General features: G+C 39.8%; 2 protein-coding genes across 2 annotated transcripts in view; one reads left to right on the top strand and one right to left on the bottom strand.

Moving 5' to 3' along the window:
- Positions 1-22,411, top strand: part of CACNA2D3 (calcium voltage-gated channel auxiliary subunit alpha2delta 3) — a 1,043,639-nt gene that overhangs the window by 883,963 nt on the left and 137,265 nt on the right. The window lies entirely within an intron of this gene.
- On the bottom strand, positions 8,313-20,417 carry LRTM1 (leucine rich repeats and transmembrane domains 1). Its single transcript, XM_038772793.1, has 3 exons — positions 20,411-20,417; positions 17,740-18,336; positions 8,313-8,746 (listed from the first exon to the last, which is right to left on the bottom strand). Exons 1-3 carry the CDS (start codon positions 20,415-20,417, stop codon positions 8,313-8,315), a joined length of 1,038 nt encoding a protein of 345 aa, XP_038628721.1.

Genomic DNA, 22,411 nt, shown 5'->3' with positions numbered 1-22,411 from the left:
ATACCTACTGTGTGATCTTGGGCACTTAACTTCTCTGTGCCTCAGTTACCTCATCTGTGAAATGGGCATTAAGACTGTGAGCCCCATGTGGGACAGAGACTGTCTCCAACCTGATTATCTTGTATCTACCCCAGCGTTTAGTACAGTGTTTGACACATAGTAAGTTCTTAACAAATACCATCATCATTATTATTACTGTTATTTACCTTCATGGCTTCAACTGAGCTCTCTCCTTCTCTGCGATCTCACATTTCCTCCTACCTTCACGACATCTCTACTTGGATGTCCCGCTGACATGGATGTCCTGCTGACACCTCGAACTTAACATGTCCAAAACAGAACTCTGTATCTTCCCACCCAGACCCTGTCCTCCCCAGACTTTGCTGTCACTGTACACTGTACCTCTATCCTCCTTGCTTTAAAGGCCCGTAACCTTGGTGTTATCTTCAACTCATCTCACTCATTCAGCCCACATATTCAATCTGTCACCCAGTCCTTTTGGTTCAACCTTCCACAGCATCACTAAAATCCTTCTTTTCCTCTCCATCCAAACTACTACCATGCCAACCCAAGCATTTAGCCTATCCTGCCTAGATTAGTGCATTAGCTTCCTTGCTGATCTCCCTGCTTCTTGTCTCTCCCCACCCCAGTCTGAATTTTACTCTGCTGCCCTGATCATTTTTCTACAACACCTTCAGTCCAAATTTCCCAACTCCTCAAGAACCTCCAGTGGTTGCCCATACTTCTCTGCATCAAACAGAATGCCCTTACTATCAGATTTAAAGCACTCAGTCATCTTGTCCTCGATGACTGCTTTCTTGCCCCCCGATGACTACCTCATTTCTTTCTTGCTATGACCCAGCCCACACACTTCTCTCCTATAATACCAACCTACTCACTATACCTCGATCTCACTTATCTCATCGCTGACTTATTGCCTACATATTGCCTTTGGCTGGAATGCTCTCCCTGTTCGTATCTGGCAGACAATCACTCTTCCCATTTTCAAAACCTTATTAAAAGCACATCTCCTGCAGGAGACCTTTGCTGACTAATCTCTCATTTCTTCTTCTCCTACTCCCTTCTGCATCACCCTTGCACTTGGATTTGCACCATTTATTCACCCCTTCCTCAGCCCCTCCAGCACTTATGTACATATCCATAATTTATTTATTTGTATTAATGTCTGTCTCCCCCTTAGTGTAAACAGGTGGTGGGAAGGGAACAAACTGATTATCTTGTATCTACTCCAGCTCTTACTACAGGGTTTGGCACAGAGTAAGCACTTTTATTACTACCATTATTATTGAGTTCAATATGTTGGATTTCTTTTTTTTCTTAGCCAGTCACTTGCTGAATTCCGCATGCATTTAGGATTTTTCCACATCACAGTAAATCACCATTTCCATTCATTTTGCTTACAATAACTAGATATTATGTTGCTAGTCTCAAAACAAATTATCCTTCATCATTTTATCACAGTATGCCTATAACACTAGGGCACACTGAATCAATCAATGATATTTATTGAACATTTACTGTGTGTGGAGCACTATACTAAGTGCTTGGGAAAGTAAAGTAGAGTTGGAAATGTAAACATAAATGCATCCCAAAACCTTCTGGCTAAAGACATGTTCCTGTTTTCCAGCTTAAAAATTCAATAGTTAAAAATCTTTAAGTAAATTATTCATGTGCATTTATGAAATATGAGTTCACTGTAATTGGCAAACATTTGCATTGATAAAATCCAAATTAATTATTTGGATTAAAGTATAACCCAGTATTACAGACTGGAATAAAACCCCCCACCAATTTTTAAACATGCTACTTTCTCATTTCTTGTCTAATTCCCTAATGTGGGCAGAACAGGTAAATGGGAGGGAAGGTAAAAGCATTCAGTGCATGCTTACTCCAAAATGCCCATCAAAATTTCTAAGCTCTCTAAAAATAAATGTTCTCATTGTCTGACAAGTCAGTGATTGGTCCAAGCTTTATTCTAGTTTATAGACCACTGAACAGTATAATCATCTTACTATTTAGTAAATCCTCCGCAAATGTCATCTCGGGTTTTATGAGAAGACACAGTTCATGTTTTGTTATGTTTTTTCCAAAGCCCATTCCAGAGTTTGGAATCTATCCAGGCAAATCTCCTGTTGACCTTATTGGGAATTTGATCTATTAAGGCTAAAATAGATGTGATTCCTTCTTAAAAGGCCCTGCAGAGGATAAGGAAAATGAAATGAATGTTTCCTCCTGCAGCAGACTGGAGTGTATACAGAAGTATCTATTACTACTCAGAAAAATGCTTTTGTTAGTATGTAGTGAGCTAATGAAGAACTTCTCCCTACCTTTTCCAGATTTGGGTCATTTCAAAATCATAGAAACAATCCTTCAACTGAAAGCAGCCTTAATAGGTCACCTCATCCCTCCTCCTGCTTCAGGGCAGAATCATAAATAGCTTGTGTGAATCAACTTTGCCTATGGTTCCCAACCAAAGCCTCATTACAGGAGTGAAAACAAAAACAATACAAAATTGATACTATTAGATTTTTTACAGGTAAAGTTGTTTTGATAACCACCCCATTATAATGAATGACTGCTATATTTAAAGAAAGGATGCAATCTTGTAATATCATTGTATATCTTGTAAGATATACCCCCCTTTGCCTTTTCTCCTGGTGGATTCAGCAAAATCCCACTGCATGGAAGAGAAGTTGTCCCCAGGGAAGAAAACCAAAAAAACCAGACAAATTTGCTTTTATAAGGAAAGGTAGAAAACAACAACATGGTATCCTCTCCCCCAGATGCTTTGGATGACATTCTGCTTAGCCCCTTGGGGGACAGTTAGAATTATCATATTGAAAAATCTGCCCACTTTCAGCTGACATTTAAATATCAAGTTCTCCCAGCAAGAGCGTTCTTGAAAATTGTATCTCATTATTTTACAATTTTACCTGGAATTATCACCTGGCTGTGATGTGTTACGGCTGAACCTAAATGGCGGTTCTGATAGAAGCGTTAATTAAGAAATGTACATAGGAAATTATTTATCATTTGAGCCCAGAGAAACTGATAGCACAAGATGAACTCAGGCAGTAGTGCAGGAGCCTAATCAATAAAACAATATGTGAAACAATACTGAAAACAATACTGAATTTTAAAGTATCAGTAGCTGATAGATTCTCTAACCACAAACAGCTAGTCAGTAGACTGGTGGTGATGGAAAAATGTAAGGCCTGATCTTTTTCTGGACTGCAATAGTTATTGGTTTTCAACAGATGGTGTGCTATGATATTAATGTTCTAAACTACAGGTAAGCTATTTATAATGCAATTAAGCTAGCCTCTTTGATATGCAAGATGAGGGTTTCTTATTTCTGGCTATAGGTTGGACCACTTGGGGCAATGAGGTTTCATTTCCATCATCTTTACATGAACTGGGGAAGAAAATCGTAGCCTAAGTGACTCTGAATTTGTAAATTGATAGTTGGTCTCCGTCTCTCATATGTAGTAGGAAAATTCCCAATTCTCCTATTTCGTATGCTTAGGGTGCTTAACTAAAATAGATCAGACTTTCCTGATGCACTGCTGAAGATAGTTGTACTTCTGAATAAGATGTAGCAAAACATGCAGCTGACAGTGGGCATGGGAGGCAGGCAGCCAACGGCACAGAATTAGAAAAAAAATCTCTATAGTGTGATGCTATTGATAATTAAAGCAGTCTTGAAAAAAAATAAAAAAAAAACTAGGCTGGAATTCTAATGTTCTGCTTCAGGATATTGAAACGAATTTTCAAATTTAAAAACACACACACATACACACACAAATATCATTGTTTCTGCCACAGGAGATATCCATAGCAGAGCTTAATGAATTAAGATCATTTCTGCAAAGAATCTCTGAATTTAGCAGCATACAGTGAGCAGCTGAAAATAATCTGTTAGGCGTTTGCAAATTACCCTTTGTGAACTGCAGTGGTTATGAAAGAACATTTGTGATTCTCACAGAATACTCTGCAAATTGTGTCTTTCATGTGTGTTTCTTTACAGTAAAAGCATCACATTTCGCACATTACAAAATGATAACTTTGCATTTGTTAATCTAAACAATTTGATTTAGATTTTTATTTCTTGAACGTTTTTTGACATTTAGATGTTAGTAAACATTTTCATTTTAAACTGCAGCTTGTGGTAACTGGACTATTCATAGAAATATGTAAATTTTAATAACGTGCTAGTGCAATTTGAAAATGAAAATAAATGGCAGCATAGCAGATTTAGATCTGATAGCCTTTGTTGATTTCTGAATAGAGAAATATTGTCGTGAAAGCAAAAGATGTCATGTCTTTATCAGAGAAATGAGCACAGCCCTAATCTACAGTAATGAGTTGAATACATGCTAATTAAAATGGTGCAAATGAATGAGAAGCTGGATAATTATGATTATGTAAACCATGCAAAATCCTAGTGATTTCATAATCTATTAAGGTGTAAATGCCAGGCCACAGAGTGAATATGACTGGAGACTCAGAAGTCATAGAGAGGCATCTTGGCCTAGTGGAAATAGCACAGGATTGTGAGTCAGGAGATCTGGGTTCTAATACTGTTCTACTACTAGTCCACTACTACTACTGAGAAGCAGAGTGGCTTAGTGGAAAGGGCCTGGGCTTGGAAGTCAGAGGTCGTGGGTTCTAATCCTGGCTCTGCCACTTGTCAGCTGTGTGACTTTGGGCAAGTCGCTTCACTTCTCTGTGCCTTAGTTACCTCATCTGTAAAATGGTGATTACAACTGTGAGCCTCTCTCGTGGGACAATGTAATTACCTTTTATCTACCCCAGTGCTTAGAACAGTGCATGGCACATCATAAGCACTTAACAAATACCATTGTTATTATTATTATTAGCCTGCTGTGTGAACTGGATATTCTTTCCCTCATTTGCAAAATGAGGATAAGACATATTTTGAGCCCTATGTGGGACAGAGGCTGTGACAACTTTAACAGGTAGGACTTAAAAATAATGATAATAATAGTAATAGTTTTTGCTTCCTTTTGAGATGGACCTTTTAGCAGGTAAGGCCACAGCTGGAGCAAAGTACTTTAAAAAAAACTGGTAGGAAATTTGTGGGTAATCAATCGATTGGTATTTATTGGGTACTTACTGTGTGCAGAGCACTGTACAAAATGCTTGGGAGAGTACACTATAACAGAGCACACAGGAAGCATGACTGCAACCCCTGTGGTGCAAAGGACCTAGCATTGCTCACATTTCCCAGAACCTACTGGAACATTCTAATAATAATAATTAATAATCACTGTGGTATTTGTTAAGCACTTACTATGTATCAAGTCTAAGTGCTGGGGTAGATACGAGATAACCAGGTTCCACATGGGGCTCATAGTCTAAATAGAAAGGTGAACAGGCATTGAATCCCCAATTTTCAGATGAGTAAACTGAGGCACAGAGAAGTTAAGTGACTTGCCCAAGGTCACAGAGCAGATAAGAGGAAGAACCGGGATTAGAACCCAGAGCCTCTGATTCCCAGGCAGGTGCTGTTTTTGCTAGGCCATGCTGCTTCTGGGAAATGTCAAATGTCATCAGCCAGAAGTGGGAAGCACTATCCGTCATTGGGGGCAGGGCTGCGTTTCCTGGGGGAGGAGCTAGGAAAAGGCAGTTAGTTTTGGCCTTACCTTTTGCCCACTACCCCTAGACCCAGCCAGAAGAGATCTTCATTTAGTAAAGTATGTCTCTGTCTAAACTCACTGTGTGGTAATTGAGGGGCTAAGTTGAGTTAAGTTGTGCTCTATCTTAGACTGGACCCTATTTCCAACCATTTCCCTAAGCAAGTTCTCAGGTAACCGCAGAGTCAAAACAAAATGCCTGTCTTCTGTTAATCAGATCATACCCTAAGCTTAAAACTCAGTGGCTTAAATATTGTCTTATAAATGTCAACTTATAAATCTCATAGGACCTGAAGAAGGGCTCCCATATGGAGTAGGGGAAGTTCATTAATCAATCGATCATATTTATTCAGAGCTTACTATGTACAGAGCACTTTGCTAAGCACTTGGAAGAGTACAGTACAACAGTTGGTAGACATGATCCCCAACCACAGGATCTTAGAGGTTAAAACTGGTTTTTTTTCCAAGAATTTGGGTTCTAAATTCTACCAAATTCTACCAGTACATTAAATATTTTGTAAGGGTAAGTAAAACACTTCTGGAAACTCGATGAGCTCTTTCAGGTTTCCAGTGAACCATTTAAGTAAGATACTGGGTTAAGTCATGAGTAACATTTAGTCCACTATTGTGAAAGTATATTGAGACCCTAAATAATAGAAGAGTATATCTCACCTGTCTCCTCTGCTATGTTTTCCTCTCCCAAGAACTTAGTGCAGTGCTCTGAACACAGTAAGTGCTCAATAAATACAGTTGATTGATCGATCTGCTCTGTTTGCTTGTGGGCTCCCTGGGTGCAGTAGAGATTTGTCTTCTATAGGGCATTTAGTAAAGTATTTTGCAGTCACTAGCTGTTGAATGCTGTCAGTTGACTGAAAATGACTGCTTAAAAATTCTACAGTGATAAGGCAGTGTTTCTTAGAGGAGATTTCCAGAATTACTTAGAAGTGATGATGGGGATTGACACATATCTGGAATCTCCTGGCAGTTCGATACAGAATTATTTGACATTTCCTATCAGAAAGTGTCGATCATTATTCCTGGATGACAGTCAACAACTGCTCCCTTTCACCGTAACAGACTGTATTTCCTTAGTAGGTGAAATTATTGCACTCTGTTTTGGGTGGGTTTGTTTGTGGGCTGAGTTTGATGAGTGTTAATACAGTTATACAGATTCCAGTTTCTCGGCCTACTGGACTCATTGCCTACAACCTCCTCTACATTTGTTCCGGCTGTGAGTTACAAATAGAAAGTTTCATGCAGTGAATATGGACTGTTGGAAATGCCTGTTCTGAATGTGGCTCCAACCTTCTTTATGTTTGTTTATATCTTATTTGCCCTTGCATTAATTCAGTTGTATTTATTGAGCACTTACTGTGTGCAGAGCACTGTACTAAGCGCTTAGGAAGTACAAGTCGACAACATATAGAGATGGTCCCTACCCAGCAACGAGCTTACAGTCTAGAAGGGGGAGACAGACAACGAAATAAAACATGTATACAGGTGTCAAAGCCATCAGAACAAATAGAATTAAAGCTATATGCACATCATTAACAAAATAAATAGAATGTAAATATGTACAAGTAAAATAGAGTAATAAATCTGTACAAATATATATACAAGTGCTGTGGGGAGGGGAAGGAGGTAGGACAGAGGGGATGGGGAGGAGGAGAGGAAAAAGGGAGCTCAGTCTGGGGAAGGCCTCCTGTAGGAGGTGAGCTCTCAGTAGGGCTTTGAAGGTAGGAAGAGAGCTAGCTAGGCGGATGTGTGGAGGGAGGGCATTCCATGCCAGGAGAAGGACGTGGGCAGGGGTTCGACGGAGGGACAGGTGAGAACAAGGTACAGTGAGGAGGTTAGCGGCAGAGGAACAGAGGGTGTGGGCTGGGCTGTAGAAGGAGAGAAGGGAGGTGAGATAGGAGGGTGTGAGGTGATGGAGAGCCTTGAAGCCGAGAGTGAGGAGTTTTTGCTTGATAGCATCATAGCACTTCCCCAAATTCTGGGCCTGAGTTCTATTATACAAACATGGAACCCTTTTCTTCCTAAGTGGGCCAGAAAACCCCAAATTGTTTTCTGATTTAGAACATTAACAATAACCTGACTCTTGTGGCAAACTATGGAATTTCCATCCACAGACTCATATATTGAACACATAACTTACACTGAAGCTAAAAATGTATCCCCACCATCTAGCTCAAACTTGAATTACAGAAGTATCCAGTGGCTTCTTGGGTAGGGTCCTCAGTCTTTTAGCAAGTAGAGCAAAACTGAGCTGCCTTTTCAAGCCACAGATTTGCTCAGAATACCTCATGGTTTGTTTATGCCTTGTGTTCTTTGTAAGGGTGGAAAAGAAGGAAAGAATATTGGAAAGAGATCTCATCTTCATGTCTACGTCTCCAGCCTTTGACCTTGTGGAATAATTTCTGGAGCTTAGCATGCATACAGTGTAAAGAACATCTTTATTTCATCTGTGATATTTAAAATCTTAACACAAATTGCTTCCCAGGGATCTTTCTTTACAGACATATTTTTGTGAAAAATCAAAAATACAGTAATAGTGAGTAACGCTGCCCTACTTAGACACTTTCCTTTGATTGAAACGATGGTTCCTATTTTTGAGAAACCATAGACAACAGCTGCTCATGCCAAGGAACTATCAAATGGCTCTTTTTTTTCCGGACTCCTTTGCTCATTTGCTTGGGCCAAGTGTTCCCTCTGGTATTTTGCAGTAATTGCAGCATAGGCACAACCATAAGTAGCAGCTGCCAACATCATTAGACACACAATTCCACAGACAACTCCAGTTATCACTACAGTGGTGATGGCATGGCGCAGATTGACGGTCCGGGGCCTTGGTTTCAGTTGACATTCTGAGTGGCTTTTTTCTCCCTCTTCTTGGTGTTGGGTAGATTTTAGTGTATTCCCCTGCTCTGTGCCCAGGGGATGAGCACTTGAGCTACCTCCTTGAGCCCCTGTGGGAGGGCATGCCTGGTAGAACTCATAAGGGATTTTAAGGAGGTTCTTTCCCTTCCGGTTTTCTGGTGCAGAACAGATAATTTCATCGGTGATTCCACCTTTAAAACAAAACGATGATAGCATAGTGAGTTCTGGAATCTCTAGAAGTAAGGCTTCTTGTGGTAAGGGGATGTGTCTGTTTATTGTTGTATTGTACTCTCCTAAGCTCTTATTATAGTGCTCTGCACACAGTAAGTGCTCAATGAATACAATTGACTGATTGACTTGGGAATCTCTGCAATCCTAGTATTCCCCAACTATGACCATGCTGATAGAATTTAGAAAGTTTCCTCATACAAATTTGCAACCATAGTTTATTCATTCATTCAATCATATTTATTGAGCACTTACTGTGTGCAGAGCACTGTACTAAGTGCTTGGGAAAGTACAGTGCAACAATAAACAGTGATATTCCCTGCCCACAGTGAGCTCACAATTCTCTACTGGCACAGCTTAAACTTGTAACATACTTAAAGGCAATTAGGAGTAAACCTTGCTGGTTGGAGGGGGTGTGGGTGGAATGTGAAAACAGACAAGAAGAGGCATATAAAGAATAAATGAAAGCTATATAATAGTTTCAACTCCTAACAAATGTAATTCCATCAATACAGCTTTGCTTCAAAATTCCCATCAGAAATCTCAGAAATGATAAAACAACTGCTAACTCTTTCAGTGAGCAGGGAATGTTTCTGCTAATCCTGTTGTATTGTACTCTCCCAGTCAATCGTATTTATTGAGCGCTTCCTGTGTGCAGAGCACTGTACTAAGCGCTTGGGAAGTACAAGTTGTCAACAAATAGAGACGGTCCCTACCCAACAGTGGGCTCACAGTCTAGAAGGGGGAGACAGAGAACAAAACAAAACATATTAACAAAATAAAATAAATAGAATAGATATGTACAAGTAAAATAAATAGGGTAATAAATATGTACAAACATATATACATATATACAGGTGCTGTGGGGAAGGGAAGGAGGTAAGGTGGGGGGGTGGAGAGGGGGAGGAGGGGGAGAGGAAGGATGGGGCTCAGTCTGGAAAGGCCTCCTGGAGGAGGTGAGCTCTCAGTAGGGCCTTGAAGGGAGGAAGAGAGCTAGCTTGGCGGATGTTGAGAGGGAGGGCATCCCAAGCGTTCAGTACAATGTTCTGCAGATAGTATTCACTCAATAAATACCACTGGTTGATTTATTGATCATCTAAAATGTGAAGTCGAAATGGTTCATGTGCACTTGGCTTTTGCGTATTTGTCTGCCCAAATCCAGCTAGTATCATCTATTAAAATACCTTTTGGGCCTAGCAAATGTTTTAAGACTTTCAGTGCTAGACTATAACTTTCAAGATAGCTTTGACTGAAGTTTTCATTCTCTGTGATACATCTTACACATGCAAGAAGAATAAATGTGTGCTGGCACCTTACCACTGCTGTGAATCAAAGTATAATGATAATAATAATGGTGGTATTTGTTAAATGCTTACTATGTGCCAAGCACTGTTTTAAGTGCTGGAGTAGATACAGGTAATGAGGTTGTCCCATGTGGGGCCCACAGTCTTAATCCCCATTTTACAGATGAGGTAACTGAGGCACAGAGAAGTTAAGTGACTTGCCCAAAGTCACCCAGCTGACAAGTGGAGGAGCCAGGATTAGAACTCACGACCTCTGACTCCCAAGCCCATGCTCTTTCCACTAGGCCATGCTGCTTCTCAACAAGTCTATCAACAAGGACGTAAGAATGATTTGAAATTAGAGAATCCCTTTCTTCCAAGGTGGCTCTGAGAAGATAAAGTTCATGTAGCTTGCCAAGAAGACAAGAGGGGAGTATTTATCCCCATTTGATGTTTAGGGTGCTCAGAGAACACAGGTGAAATGAATCGGACAACATCAGGCAGGGATCCTGCCCATCTATGTCCACATCAAACTGAAACTCCTTACCATCAGCTTTAAGGCAATTAATCAGCTCTCCCTCCTACCTGTCCTTGCCGATCTTCTACTACAACCCAACCTGCCCACTTATGCTCCTCCATGCCAACTCACTATACCTCAAGCTTGTTTGTCTCTCCACCAACCCCTTACCCTCATCCTCTGTTATGGAACTTTCTCCACTCTCCCCACCTTCAAAGCCTTATTAGAAGCAGCGTGACTCAGTGGAAAGAGCCCAGGCTTTGGAGTCAGAGGTCATGGGTTCAAATCCCAGCTCTGCCACTTGTCAGCTGTGTGACTCTGGGCAAGTCACTTCACTTCTCTGAGCCTCAGTTACCTCATCTGTAAAATGGGGATTAAGACTGTGAGCCCCACATGGGACAACTTGATCACCTTGTATCCCCCCCAGCGCTTAGAACAGTGCTCTGCACATAGTAAGCGCTTAACAAATGGCATCATCATCATTATTATTATTATTAAAATCACATCTCCTTTTTAACAAGCCTTCTCCCCCCACCCCCACTAAACCCTCATTTCCCTAATCCTTTTCCCTTCTTTGTCACCTGTGCACTTAGGTGAGTGTGCACTTAGGTGAGTATCCCTTAAGCACTTTGATAGTCACCCCTCCCTGAGCCCCACAACACTTAAGTTCATCTCCATGTGTAATTTATTTGAATGCCCATCTGCCCATCTAGTCTGTAAGTTCTTTGAGGGCAGGGATTGTGTCTACCTACTGTATTGTATTGTACTCTCCAAATCACTTAGTACAGTGCTGTGTATGCAGTAAGTGCTCTCAATCAATACCATTGCTTGATTGATTGAGGTTAATTAGAGGGGCATCGACTAGAGCCAATGGTTCCAACCATCGGGTCTGTGTACTACCCACTGTACACCTCACCACTCTTTTGGAATTTTTTATTACCTTCTCCTGAAATAGTATTAAGTTTGATATTGGGAACTACCTCCAGACAGGTCCTTCCATTCCTCAGAATACTCTAGGGCTTATCCATAATTCTTACATCAAGCAGAAACCCCTGGCCCATTGGCTTTAAAGTACTCCATCAGGTCTCTCCCTCCTACCTATCCACTCTCTTCTCCAATTACACCTCATTTTGCGCTCTTGATTCTTCCTGCCAACCTAATCTACTCAGCGTGCTTCATTTTGTCTCTCCCCTCACCTATTTCTTGCTTCTTTCCTTCCCTCTGCCTGGAACTCCCTCCTCCTTCATTGAATAGAACACTGCTTTCCCTATCTGCAAATCCCTTCCAAAATCAGTTTACTCCAGGAAGACTTCCCTGATTAATTTCTAATCTTCCCAGGTTATATCTCCCTAACTGCCACTTCAGCACCTCTGTGCCCACCAAGCATCATGTATTCATCACCACTTACAGCACTTAAATACAAACCGTATACATATTTTTAAGCAGTAATTCATGTAATAATAATAATAATAATAATAATAATAATGTTGGTATTAGTTAAGCGCTTACTAAGTGTCAAGCACTGTTCTAAGCACAGGGGTAGATACAAGGCAATTAAGTTGTCCCACATGGGGCTCACAGTCTTAATCCCCATTTTACATATGAGGTAACTGAGGCACAGGGAATTTAAGCGACTTGCCCAGAGTCACACAGCTGACAAGTGGCGGAGCCGGGATTAGACCCACGACCTCTGACTCCCAAGCCCGGGCTCTTTCCAATAAGCCACGCTGCTTCCTCTTCCTTCATTTTCTTATCTGTAAATTTATTTAGATTCTGTTATCCTCTACCAGATTATAAAATCATGACTACTTATCCTCTTGTACTCTCACAAGGGCTTAATACAGTGCTCTTCACACAGTAGGCGCTCAGGTGACTGATGGCTCAATGTGCTGAAGGTGATAGTATCTCTCTTCCACATCAAATGGTTAAAGTGGAGTTGGGTGTTGAATTATTTTAATGCAATAACTTATCTAAACGAGTCTAAGAGAAATGTGAGAGGTCACTGAATTACCACACAAGAAGTGGTTTTTTGAGGTAAACCAAAAAAGCTTTTATGCTGGAACTGATATTAAGATAGCCCAGCACACTGATTTAAAATAATTTTACTCATCAGTATACAGTCGGAGAGACCCTGCTGAAATTAATTATGCAACAAAAGGCCAGAGATTTAAGGAAAAATTTGGGAGTTGCAAGAAGCTATAACTTAATATTTTAACAGTCCAGAATAGTAAGACATCAAACAGAGAAAAGTAAATTTACACCAGAAGAGTAAATTTATAAGTTAATTGATAAAACCTCTCCACCTTCACAGTAATTTGTACAATGTGATATGACTTAGTGCACTTCTTCTTATCACCCAAGTTTAAAGCCTACTTCAAATGTGGCTATCAATTCATTGCCCTAAACATTGATTATTCTTTTTGCTCAATACTGAGTAGTTTCTTTAGTTTCTTTTTGCGGTGGGTTTCAATGGACCTCTATTTGCTTCTGTTTATAGTTTGTTGCCATTCTCTTCACCCCTTCACCCTATTCATGCTTTTCACTCCTCCCACACTAATCTCTTAGCTGTCTCTTGCTCATAACTCTACCATCTCCAACTCTTCTCTTTGCCTGGAACTCCCTCCTGTCTCAAATCTTCCAAACCACATCCCTTCTCATGTTCAAAGCTCTTCTGAAAATTTACCTCCTCAAAGATGGATTCTTTGTCTAATCCCCACCTTCCTGATCAAGTTATCTCATCAACCCTCCTTAACACTTAGGTCTATATCAATTTATTACTATGATGATGATGACATTTATTAAGCGCTGGTGAGGTTACAAGGTGATCAGGTTGTCCCATGGGGGGCTCACAGTCTTCATCCCCATTTTACAGATGAGGTAACTGAGGCCCAGAGAAGTGAAGTGACTTGCCCAAAGTCACACAGCTGACAATTGGCAGAGCCAGGATTTGAACCCATGACCTCTGACTCCAAAGCCCGTGTTATTTCACTGAGCCACGCTGCTTTAATTATGTAATTGCAGTATATGCTAGGTACTTATCTGCCAACATTCTCCCCCTCTCCATCCCCCCCGTCTTACCTCCTTCCCTTCCCCACAGCACCTGTATATATGTATATATATTTGTATATATTTATTACTCTATTTATTTATTTATTTTACTTGTACATATCTATTCTATTTATTTTATTTTGTTAATATGTTTTGTTTTATTGTCTGTCTCCCCCTTCTAGACTGTGAGCCCATTGTTGGGTAGGGACCATCTCTATACGTTGCCAACTTGTACTTCCCAAGCACTTAGTACAGTGCTCTGCACACAGTAAGCGCTCAATAAATACAATTGATTGATTGATCATACAGATGCTGGGGTAGATACAAGATAATCAGGAAGACATAGTCAGTGTGCCACATGGGGCTCACAGTCTAAGAGGGAGGGAGAACAGCTATTGAATCCCCATTTTACAGTTGAGGGAACTGAGGCAGAGAGAAGTTAGTCACTCACCCAAGGTCATATAGCAAGCAAGTGGTGGACCCAGAATTCAAACCAATCAATTAATGCTATTTATTGAGCACTTATTCTGTGCGGAGTGCTTGGGAGCGTACAACAGAGTTGGTAGACGTTCCCTGCCTACAAGGAGCTTACCTTGTATAGTCTATAGGGCTATGTTGTTTCCCCAAGATAATTGTTATAATTATTATGATATTTGTTAAGCACTTAGTATGCGGCAAGCACTGTTCTAAGCCCTGGGCTAGATACAAGGTAATCAGGTTGTCCCACTTGGGGCTCACAGTCTTAATCCCCGTTTTCCAGATGAGGTAACTGAGGCACAGAGAAGTTAAGTGGCTTGCCCAAGGTCACACAGCAGACAAGCGGCAGGGCCGGGATTAGAACCCAGTCCTCTGACTCCCAAGCCAGTGTGCTTTTCACTAAGCCATGCTGCTTTTCTGTGAGGCTACTAGATTACTAGGATGATTCCCTAAATCCTCACTGGCAGGGGATGCAGTGCATGACAAAGCCTTCTCCATGATTTTAACTGATCGGAGCCTGGCTGGGAGCTTCCCCCTCCACCCCCCATTCTCACTCCACAGCAAGACTCTCCCATTCCAGACGGGACTGATCACTTTCGCTTACTTTTATTGTTTGCAGGTCTGGGAGTTAGAGGACCTGGGTTCTAATCCCATCTCTGACAATTACGTGCCGTGTGACCTTGGACAAGTTACTCAGCTTCTCTGTGCCTGTTTCCTCATCTCTTCTCCCTCCTACCTAGACTGTGAGCCTCATATGGGATAGGGACTGTGTCCAGTGTAGTTAACGTGTTGTACCCTGATGCTTAGAACAGTGCTTGATACATAGTGAGTGCTTAATAAATGCCATTATTAGCATTATCAAGTCTTTTCCCTCTGGTTCCCATTGTATATTACTATCTGTATTCGCCTCTCTGCAACAGTAGCATTTACTATGTGGCCACTTGGTGCAGTGCACTGTGATAGATGTTTGGGAAGTGTAGAATAATGAAGTGACACATTCCCTGTCCACAAGGAGCTTACACTTCAAGGAGACAAACATAAAAATATTACTAGAGAGGTCAAAAATAAATAACTCCAAATTGGCTCCCTGCCCCACTCACCCAGCCCAATGGGGATTGATCACTTTTAATTGATCACTTAGAGAAGCAGTGTGGCTCAGTGGAAAGAGTACGGGCATGGGAGTCAGATGTCATGGGTTCTAATCCTCACTCCGTCACTTGTCTGCTGTGTGACTTTGAGCAAGTCACTTAACTTCTATGTGCCTCAGTTACCTCATCTGTAAAATGGGGATTAAGACTGTGAGCCCCACGTGGGACAATCTAATCACCTTGTATCCCCCCAGCGCTTAGAACAGTGCTTGGCACATAGTAAGCGCTTAACAAATACCATCATTATAATTATTATTTTATGCCCAAGGCATAGCTCCCATTAACAATGGCTAGTCCCCCTTCAAAAATAGCTTGCCAGTTGATGGGGCTATAGGTTAGTGCTAATGGGGCTATTAGCATTTCAGTCTTGGGCCAGGTGCTTTCTTGTTTTCTCTTTCCTTTCCCAGATCTAAGTCCTGCTCAGGTGATTGGGAGGAAAAATCCAATTAATAATAATTCTAGTAATTGTTAAGTTCTTACTATGTGCCAGGCACTGTACTAAGCCCTGGAGTTAGCAAATTGGGTTGGACACAGTCCCTGTCCCACATGGAGCTCACTGTCTCAATCCCCATTTTACAGATGAGGTAACTGAGGCACAGAGAAGTTGAGTGACCTGCCCAATGTCACACAGCAGACAAGTGGCAGAGCCAGGATTAAAACCAGGAAAAACCCAATTGTAATAATTCTCTTTAATTTTAGTAGTAATAATATTTATTAAGCACTTACTGTGTGCAGAGCACAATACTAAGTGCTGGAAAAGTGTACAGAATTAGACATGGTCCCTGTCCCTCAGGAACACACAATTTTAGAATTGGAGAATATAGTAGAGTATCCAGTTAGTGTAATCAACAGTATTTATTGAATATTTGCTGTGTACAGAGCATTGTACTAAATGCTTAGCACTGTACTAATTAGATACTAATTAGGAAAAAGTTATATTACAGAGCAAAGACCCAAGAAGACAAATTAATGTGCATGATTTTGAGTTTCAATATGGGAATATATTGGTTAATATCATAAAAAAGAAATCCAGTGATCAGTGTTCCTTTGGAAGAAAAGGAATAGCATTCTTTGAAGTCTGTAGAGTTTTATGCAGTTAGATTGAGATTATATTTTCATAAAGTCAAGTTCAAAAATGAATTTAGATATTCCAATGGAAAGATAATCTAAAGAGGTTTTGTAATTTCCAATGTATAATTTGCTTGTGCCTTAAAATGTGTCATCTTGCCATTTGACAGAGAAATATCATTGATATTTATGAATTTAAAAATTGAGTATTTTTCATTTTAGATTCTCTCATTACATATATACAAATATACAAATAATCTCTGTAGCCACACATATGTGTATATATATATATATATATACGTACATATAATGCTTTTGAATTAGTTGAATGTTGATTCTATTGAAATATTATAGGTAACTATATTTCAAATATATAATCCACATTCCATTCCTTGTCAATACATGTAGCTAATTTTTTTTTCATCAGTCAGACATAGTTATTAGGTGCAATTTTTGGTCTTAGACCTGAAAATCATTGTAGCTACGTAAAAGAAGCTGTCCTTAGAGAAGACATTTAATAAGTCAGAAGCAGTGCTTCCTATTTGCAAACTCTTTAACCAAATAGTGAATAGGTTGGGAAATGCATTTAGCTTCCTGTAATATCTATTTTTCTGTAATGATGGAATAATGTTAAGATTGCATAATGTATGTAGTGGTGGGTTGTAACTGTTCAACTACCGTAAGGCTAAAATATATTAAAAGATAGATCATAATAATTCCAATCATAATGAAAATGGAATTTGGGGTGGGCTCAGGGATGTAACAATTGTCCAAGTGGTGAATGAGCTCCTCTTGCTGTCATAGCTAAACAGAGAACTGAGGTAAAGAACATCCTGCTTGATGGTAATCATTCATTCATTCTTTTATTCATATTTATTGAGCGCTTACTGTGTGCAGAACACTGTTCTAAACACTTGATAACTGTGGTATTTGTTAAACAGTTACTATGTGCTGTACTAACCGCTGGGGTAGATACACAGTAATTGGGTTGGACACAGTCCTTGTTCCGCATGGGGCTTACAGTCTCAATCCCCATTTTACAGATGAGGGAATTGAGGCTCAGAGAAGTGACTTGCCCAAGGTCATACAGCAGACAAGTGGTGGAACTGGATTAGAACCCATGACCTTCTGACTGCCAGGCCAATGTTCTATCCACTCTTTCATGAATCATACATCTGGAAAGACAGCATTAAACAGCCTAATTGTATGTAAATTCAGTGAATGTAGTAGCTACATTAGAACATTTGCCTTTTTCATACAGACCTCAATACACCATGAAATAACATCAAAAGGAACTATTTAAATTTCCCCAAACTAGATGCTCATTAAAATACATTTGTAATAAATAATACAGGTAAGGTCTCTTCCAAAATGCTCAGTGAATATATGGTGTTTTCAGTACAGACATTACTGACCTTTATATATAAAGCTCTCCAGCCAGAGTTTAAGACCAAGTAAGTGGCAATTGCATTTCCAGAGGTTATCCTTGAAAAGTAAAACTCTTACATTGGAAAAGGATTCTAGGAGAACTCGATTTATGTGCTGAAGTTGGTTTTGTTGGACTGCAAATACAGTTAGGTTCTCTTTGGCATCCCCCAGGGATTCAGGCAGGTGCAATATGCTGTTAGATGACAAATCAAGTTCTCTCAGTTGTGGGAGTGAGTTGAAAATCTTGTTTTCTAGGGTACGAATAGAGTTCTGGGTTAGGTTTAAAACCTGTAAATAGTGAAGGCCGTGGAAAGCACCAGATGGCAGAGTTGAAAGAGAATTGTTAGATAGGTCTAGGATTTTGAGCCAAGGTGTTTCATTAAATGATGATTCATTGATTATCCAAATCCGGTTATCCTGCAAGTGCAGTGTCTGAGTTTGAGCAGGTAAATTGGAAGGAACTTCAGTAAGTCCCTGGTTGCTGCAGTCTACGGTCTTAGAAGATAGGTGACAAAAGCATGTTTCTGGGCAGCCACATACCCCGTGGAGAAATGAAATTATACTTGAAAGCAGTAGCAGTTCACCTGCAGCGAATATAAAGCGATTACATGGTAAAACTTCTTTAAAAGATAGTACTTTATGATATACACATTTCTCCTACTACTTATTCTCCTACTACAACCAAGCAGTACACTTTGCTCCTATTATGCTAACCTACTTGCTGTACCACAATCATCTCATCTATCCCTTTGGCCTGGAACTTTTTCCCCCTTCATATATGACAAGCCACCATTCTTTCCAGCTTCCAGGACTTCCTAAAATCACATCTCCTCCACCTTCCCTGATGAACCCATTTCCTCACCCTATTTATCCTCCCCTCTGCATCACCTATGCATTTGTGTGTGTACTCCTTAAGCTATTTGATACTCACTCAATTCCCAGTCCCATAGCACTTATGTATATATCCTCATATTCTGCCATTTTCTCTATTTGTAAGTTATTTTAATGTCTGTCTCTGCCTCTAGACTGTAAGCTCCTTGTGGGCAGGAATTGTGTCTACCACAGTCTTATTGAATCTTATTTTTAGAGCCCGGGCTTGGGAGTCAGAGGTCATGGGTTCTAATCCTGACTTTGCCACTTGTCAGCCGTGTGACTTTGGGCAAGTCACTTCACTTCTCTGGGCCTCAGTTACCTCATCTGTAAACTGGGGATTAGGATTGTGAGCCCCACGTGGGACAACCTCATCACCTTGTATCCCCCCAGAGCTTAGAACAGTGCTTTGCACATAGTAAGCGCTTAAATACCATCATCATTATTATTATTACCACATTTATTGAATGGTTCTCTCCCAAGTGTTTAGTTCAGTGCTCTGCACATAGTAAGTGGTCAATAAATACCACTGATTAATTGATTAAATCTTCACTTTCAAATTATTCAGAACAAGGTGATATCCTATGTTACCTGGACTGATGATTAATTATTCTCCATTTTAAACTGAGCTCCACTGGACATTCTGGAGCCCAAAGAAGAATCACTGTTATCAACTGTACTGAATTAGCACATCTTACTCATGTATTCCAATAAATGTGTGTCCAAAAGATTGCAGCCCTAAGGTTATTTATATTGAAAAGGATAACATTCATTGTCCAAATGAATAATGTTTATAAATATCAAGAATGAAAACCTCCATCAGAACTTCCCATGGAAATCTTTTTTATCAACAGTTTGTGGATGGCAAAGCATAAGGGTGTTTTCAGTAATGAAGAGAATTTTCAGATGCTTTTTGGAAAACATTATTGGGAGTACTCCCATGTATTTATGTTGGTTACTAAAGTTCCCCTAAAGAAGTGTCAACTTTACTTACCCTAAACCTGAATTTCCAACCACTATGATTATTCAAATATTGGTCAAGAGAGTTGATAAAAATGATAAAAGAGGACATGAGTATTTAATGATACTTGCTATTTAAAATTATTATTGTCTCCCAAAGTTCCTGACATTGGTTAACTTGACTTTGATGAAAGGAACCGTATTGCTATCAAATACGCTTAAAACTGCCTTTTAAGTTGAGTTCTCTGAGACACAATAAAGTGACACAATAAAGACACATGCAAATGAAATGCTTTGGGGTATGGGGGTCTTTTGAGATTTATTCTAGCTCAAGAGAATCAGAATATCAGACCAAATTATCTGTTTCAGGATTGTAATATGAGGATCCAGATAATCAAGATTACCTATTTCAAAGTAACAAATAATTTAGTGAATTGTTATTTAAAAGCTCTGGAAATTAAAGGGCACACATCACAGTGACTTTGGAGCTCAAACATTAATTAGTAACAGGAAAGAAAATCTCCAACCAGAGAATGCAACAACCCACTAATCTATTCATGAAAGACTAGGCATTCTACGATTATATTCATTTTGCATAGCTCTTCCTATTTTAAAAATGCATCATAAATTGTCCAGTGTGTGCTATTCAGATTGAATTATTTCTTCAAATCAGCATGATGAAAACATGAATTCTGCTTCCTCAAGGTATTCTAAGTTAGTTGAGTTCTGAAGCAAAGAAAATCAACCTAAAAATAAGATTCAAGCTTATATTGATTTGAGAAGACACAGTGACCCTACTATAGGATGGAATAAATAATCATATCTCACCTTTCATGGCTGATCCTTTGCAGTCTTGCTTGCAAAATTGTTTAATCCAAGTTTATTCAGTAGAAGGTAAATAAATCAATATTGTATTAAACAGCAGTAGCCCAACTGCCTTTTACCTTTACTAATCCTTCGCGCTTTGGGTGTTTAAAGAAAAAAGGCTCCAAATGGACAATCATTAAAATGGTTACTTGAATGCCTCCATTAAATAGAGATGTTACTCCATTAGGGGAATTCTTTTTTGTACTCTCTAAAAAACATTGTCTGCCGGACAGAGATTTTCTTTGCCTTTCTCTCTCACAGTATGCGGGCCATCTAGAGTGTCTGTCAAATCTCAGAGGACAGCTGTAGCATTTAAGTCACGACCTGATAGCCTAGCCTTTTTGATTATATAATCTGCTTCAAGTCCAAGGCACCAAAATAAAACTGCTTCTTTACTTCCATACGGCTTCTGAATTCCTGTGACTTATTGACCATGCTCTGTCAATCCTTGTAAGGTTGGATGACTTTGGACATGGATTCTGGTTCTTGTAGCTTGTGCTTGGAAGTAATAGAGTGTGTTTTATTAGCACAAATAGGCCAGTGTGATGATGGCATGGTTTTGACAGGGTATTAGTGTGGTCTTCTAGTGCTTAGTCTTTAAGCTATCCGCAGGGATTAGTTGTACTGATAGGATTCCAATCCTCAGAATTACAGACCCGGTGCTTTCCTTAGTAGAAATTACAATCCTCTTTTGTTAGGTGCAAGTAATTCTGTCCTATCTTTTCGGTTTTCTGAGTTGAATTGACCTTTCACTGAGAATGAGATGAAGTGCTACAGAGTCTGTCTCATTTTCCAGAGGGGAACATGACAGTAGTTACTTGTTTTCACAAATGAAACAATAAATTCAGGCCTTGGCAATTGTCAGGCATCAGTGAACTGTGACTGTCCTGTAATTAAAGTTGTTGTTATTGCTTCCCACCAGGGATTTGAATAGTGGTCAATAAAATCCTCTGCATTTGAAGTTCAGTGCCATTTGCCCATTAAGGGTGTCAGTGACTTTGAAATTGCCTTCCCAGAACATTTCCAAAGGCTCCAAATGAAAAATATATGGTAACCTTCATGTGCTTAAGGTCTCCATGCAGGCAGTTCCTTTGATAATTAAGTCCATAGGCTTCACAGGAAGATGACATACAAGGGTCAAAAGTAAAGCTTTCACTATATACCCAATTCTTCCATAATGTGGGGGTTGTGTTCTTTCAGAGGCCCACATTAGGCAAAAAATGCATGGCAATACCTCAGGTTCTTCTGGTACTTCAGTGTGCTCTATCAAGATGCATGTTGTCTGAAGAATGTTCCTGAATTGTTTCGTTGTGTTCTAGCCAAAATATGATGTGAAAGCACCCATTTGGGAAGAGCTAAATGTGCTCTGCGATGGGTAGAAACTTTTCAAATCATTATACCCGATTTTGTTCACTGCTTTTTTAGAAGTACTAGGAGGGACTAGAGAGAGTCAAGAGAAGAGTGATAAAAAAAGGGATGAAAAAATATTCTGTGAGAAAATTCAAAGGAATTGGGATTGCTTAGCCTTGAGAATGGGAGATTATGGAGTGACTTCACAAATTGTCTTCAACAAGGACTAGCTCATTCCCAACTCAACACCCTCCTGAAATCCCACCTCCTCCAAGAAGCCTTACCCAATTAATTCCCAGAATTCCAAATCATATAAATTAATTAGTCATCTCTAACAATTTTGTAATTGTTAATACCCATCCTCAGTGCCTATGGATATGCATCAGTGAGTACTACTTATTGAACACATGCTCTGAGCTGAGCACTGTACTAAGAGCTTGGAAGAGTACATTAAATTGGTACATTCCCTGCCCAGAGGGAGCTTGCAGACAGACATTAATATAAATAATGAATTATGGATCTGTACATAAGTGCTGTGAGGTTCATACAATTTATTTTGATTACTCTAAATATTTTATGCCTGTCCCCCATTAGGGTGTCAGTTCCTTTTGT

The sequence above is a fragment of the Tachyglossus aculeatus genome, chromosome X1, assembly GCF_015852505.1.
Source record: "Tachyglossus aculeatus isolate mTacAcu1 chromosome X1, mTacAcu1.pri, whole genome shotgun sequence".
In the NCBI taxonomy this organism is placed as follows: Eukaryota; Metazoa; Chordata; class Mammalia; order Monotremata; family Tachyglossidae; genus Tachyglossus; species Tachyglossus aculeatus.
Note: the sequence above shows the minus strand (reverse complement) of the source record. Positions and strands in the feature narration are given on the sequence as shown.

Coding starts and splice junctions, on each gene's coding strand:
- LRTM1 (XM_038772793.1), bottom strand. Junction 8,747..17,739: donor GGAGAGCTTTATATATAAAG/GTCAGTAATGTC, acceptor TTTGTTTTAAAG/GTGGAATCACCGATGAAATT.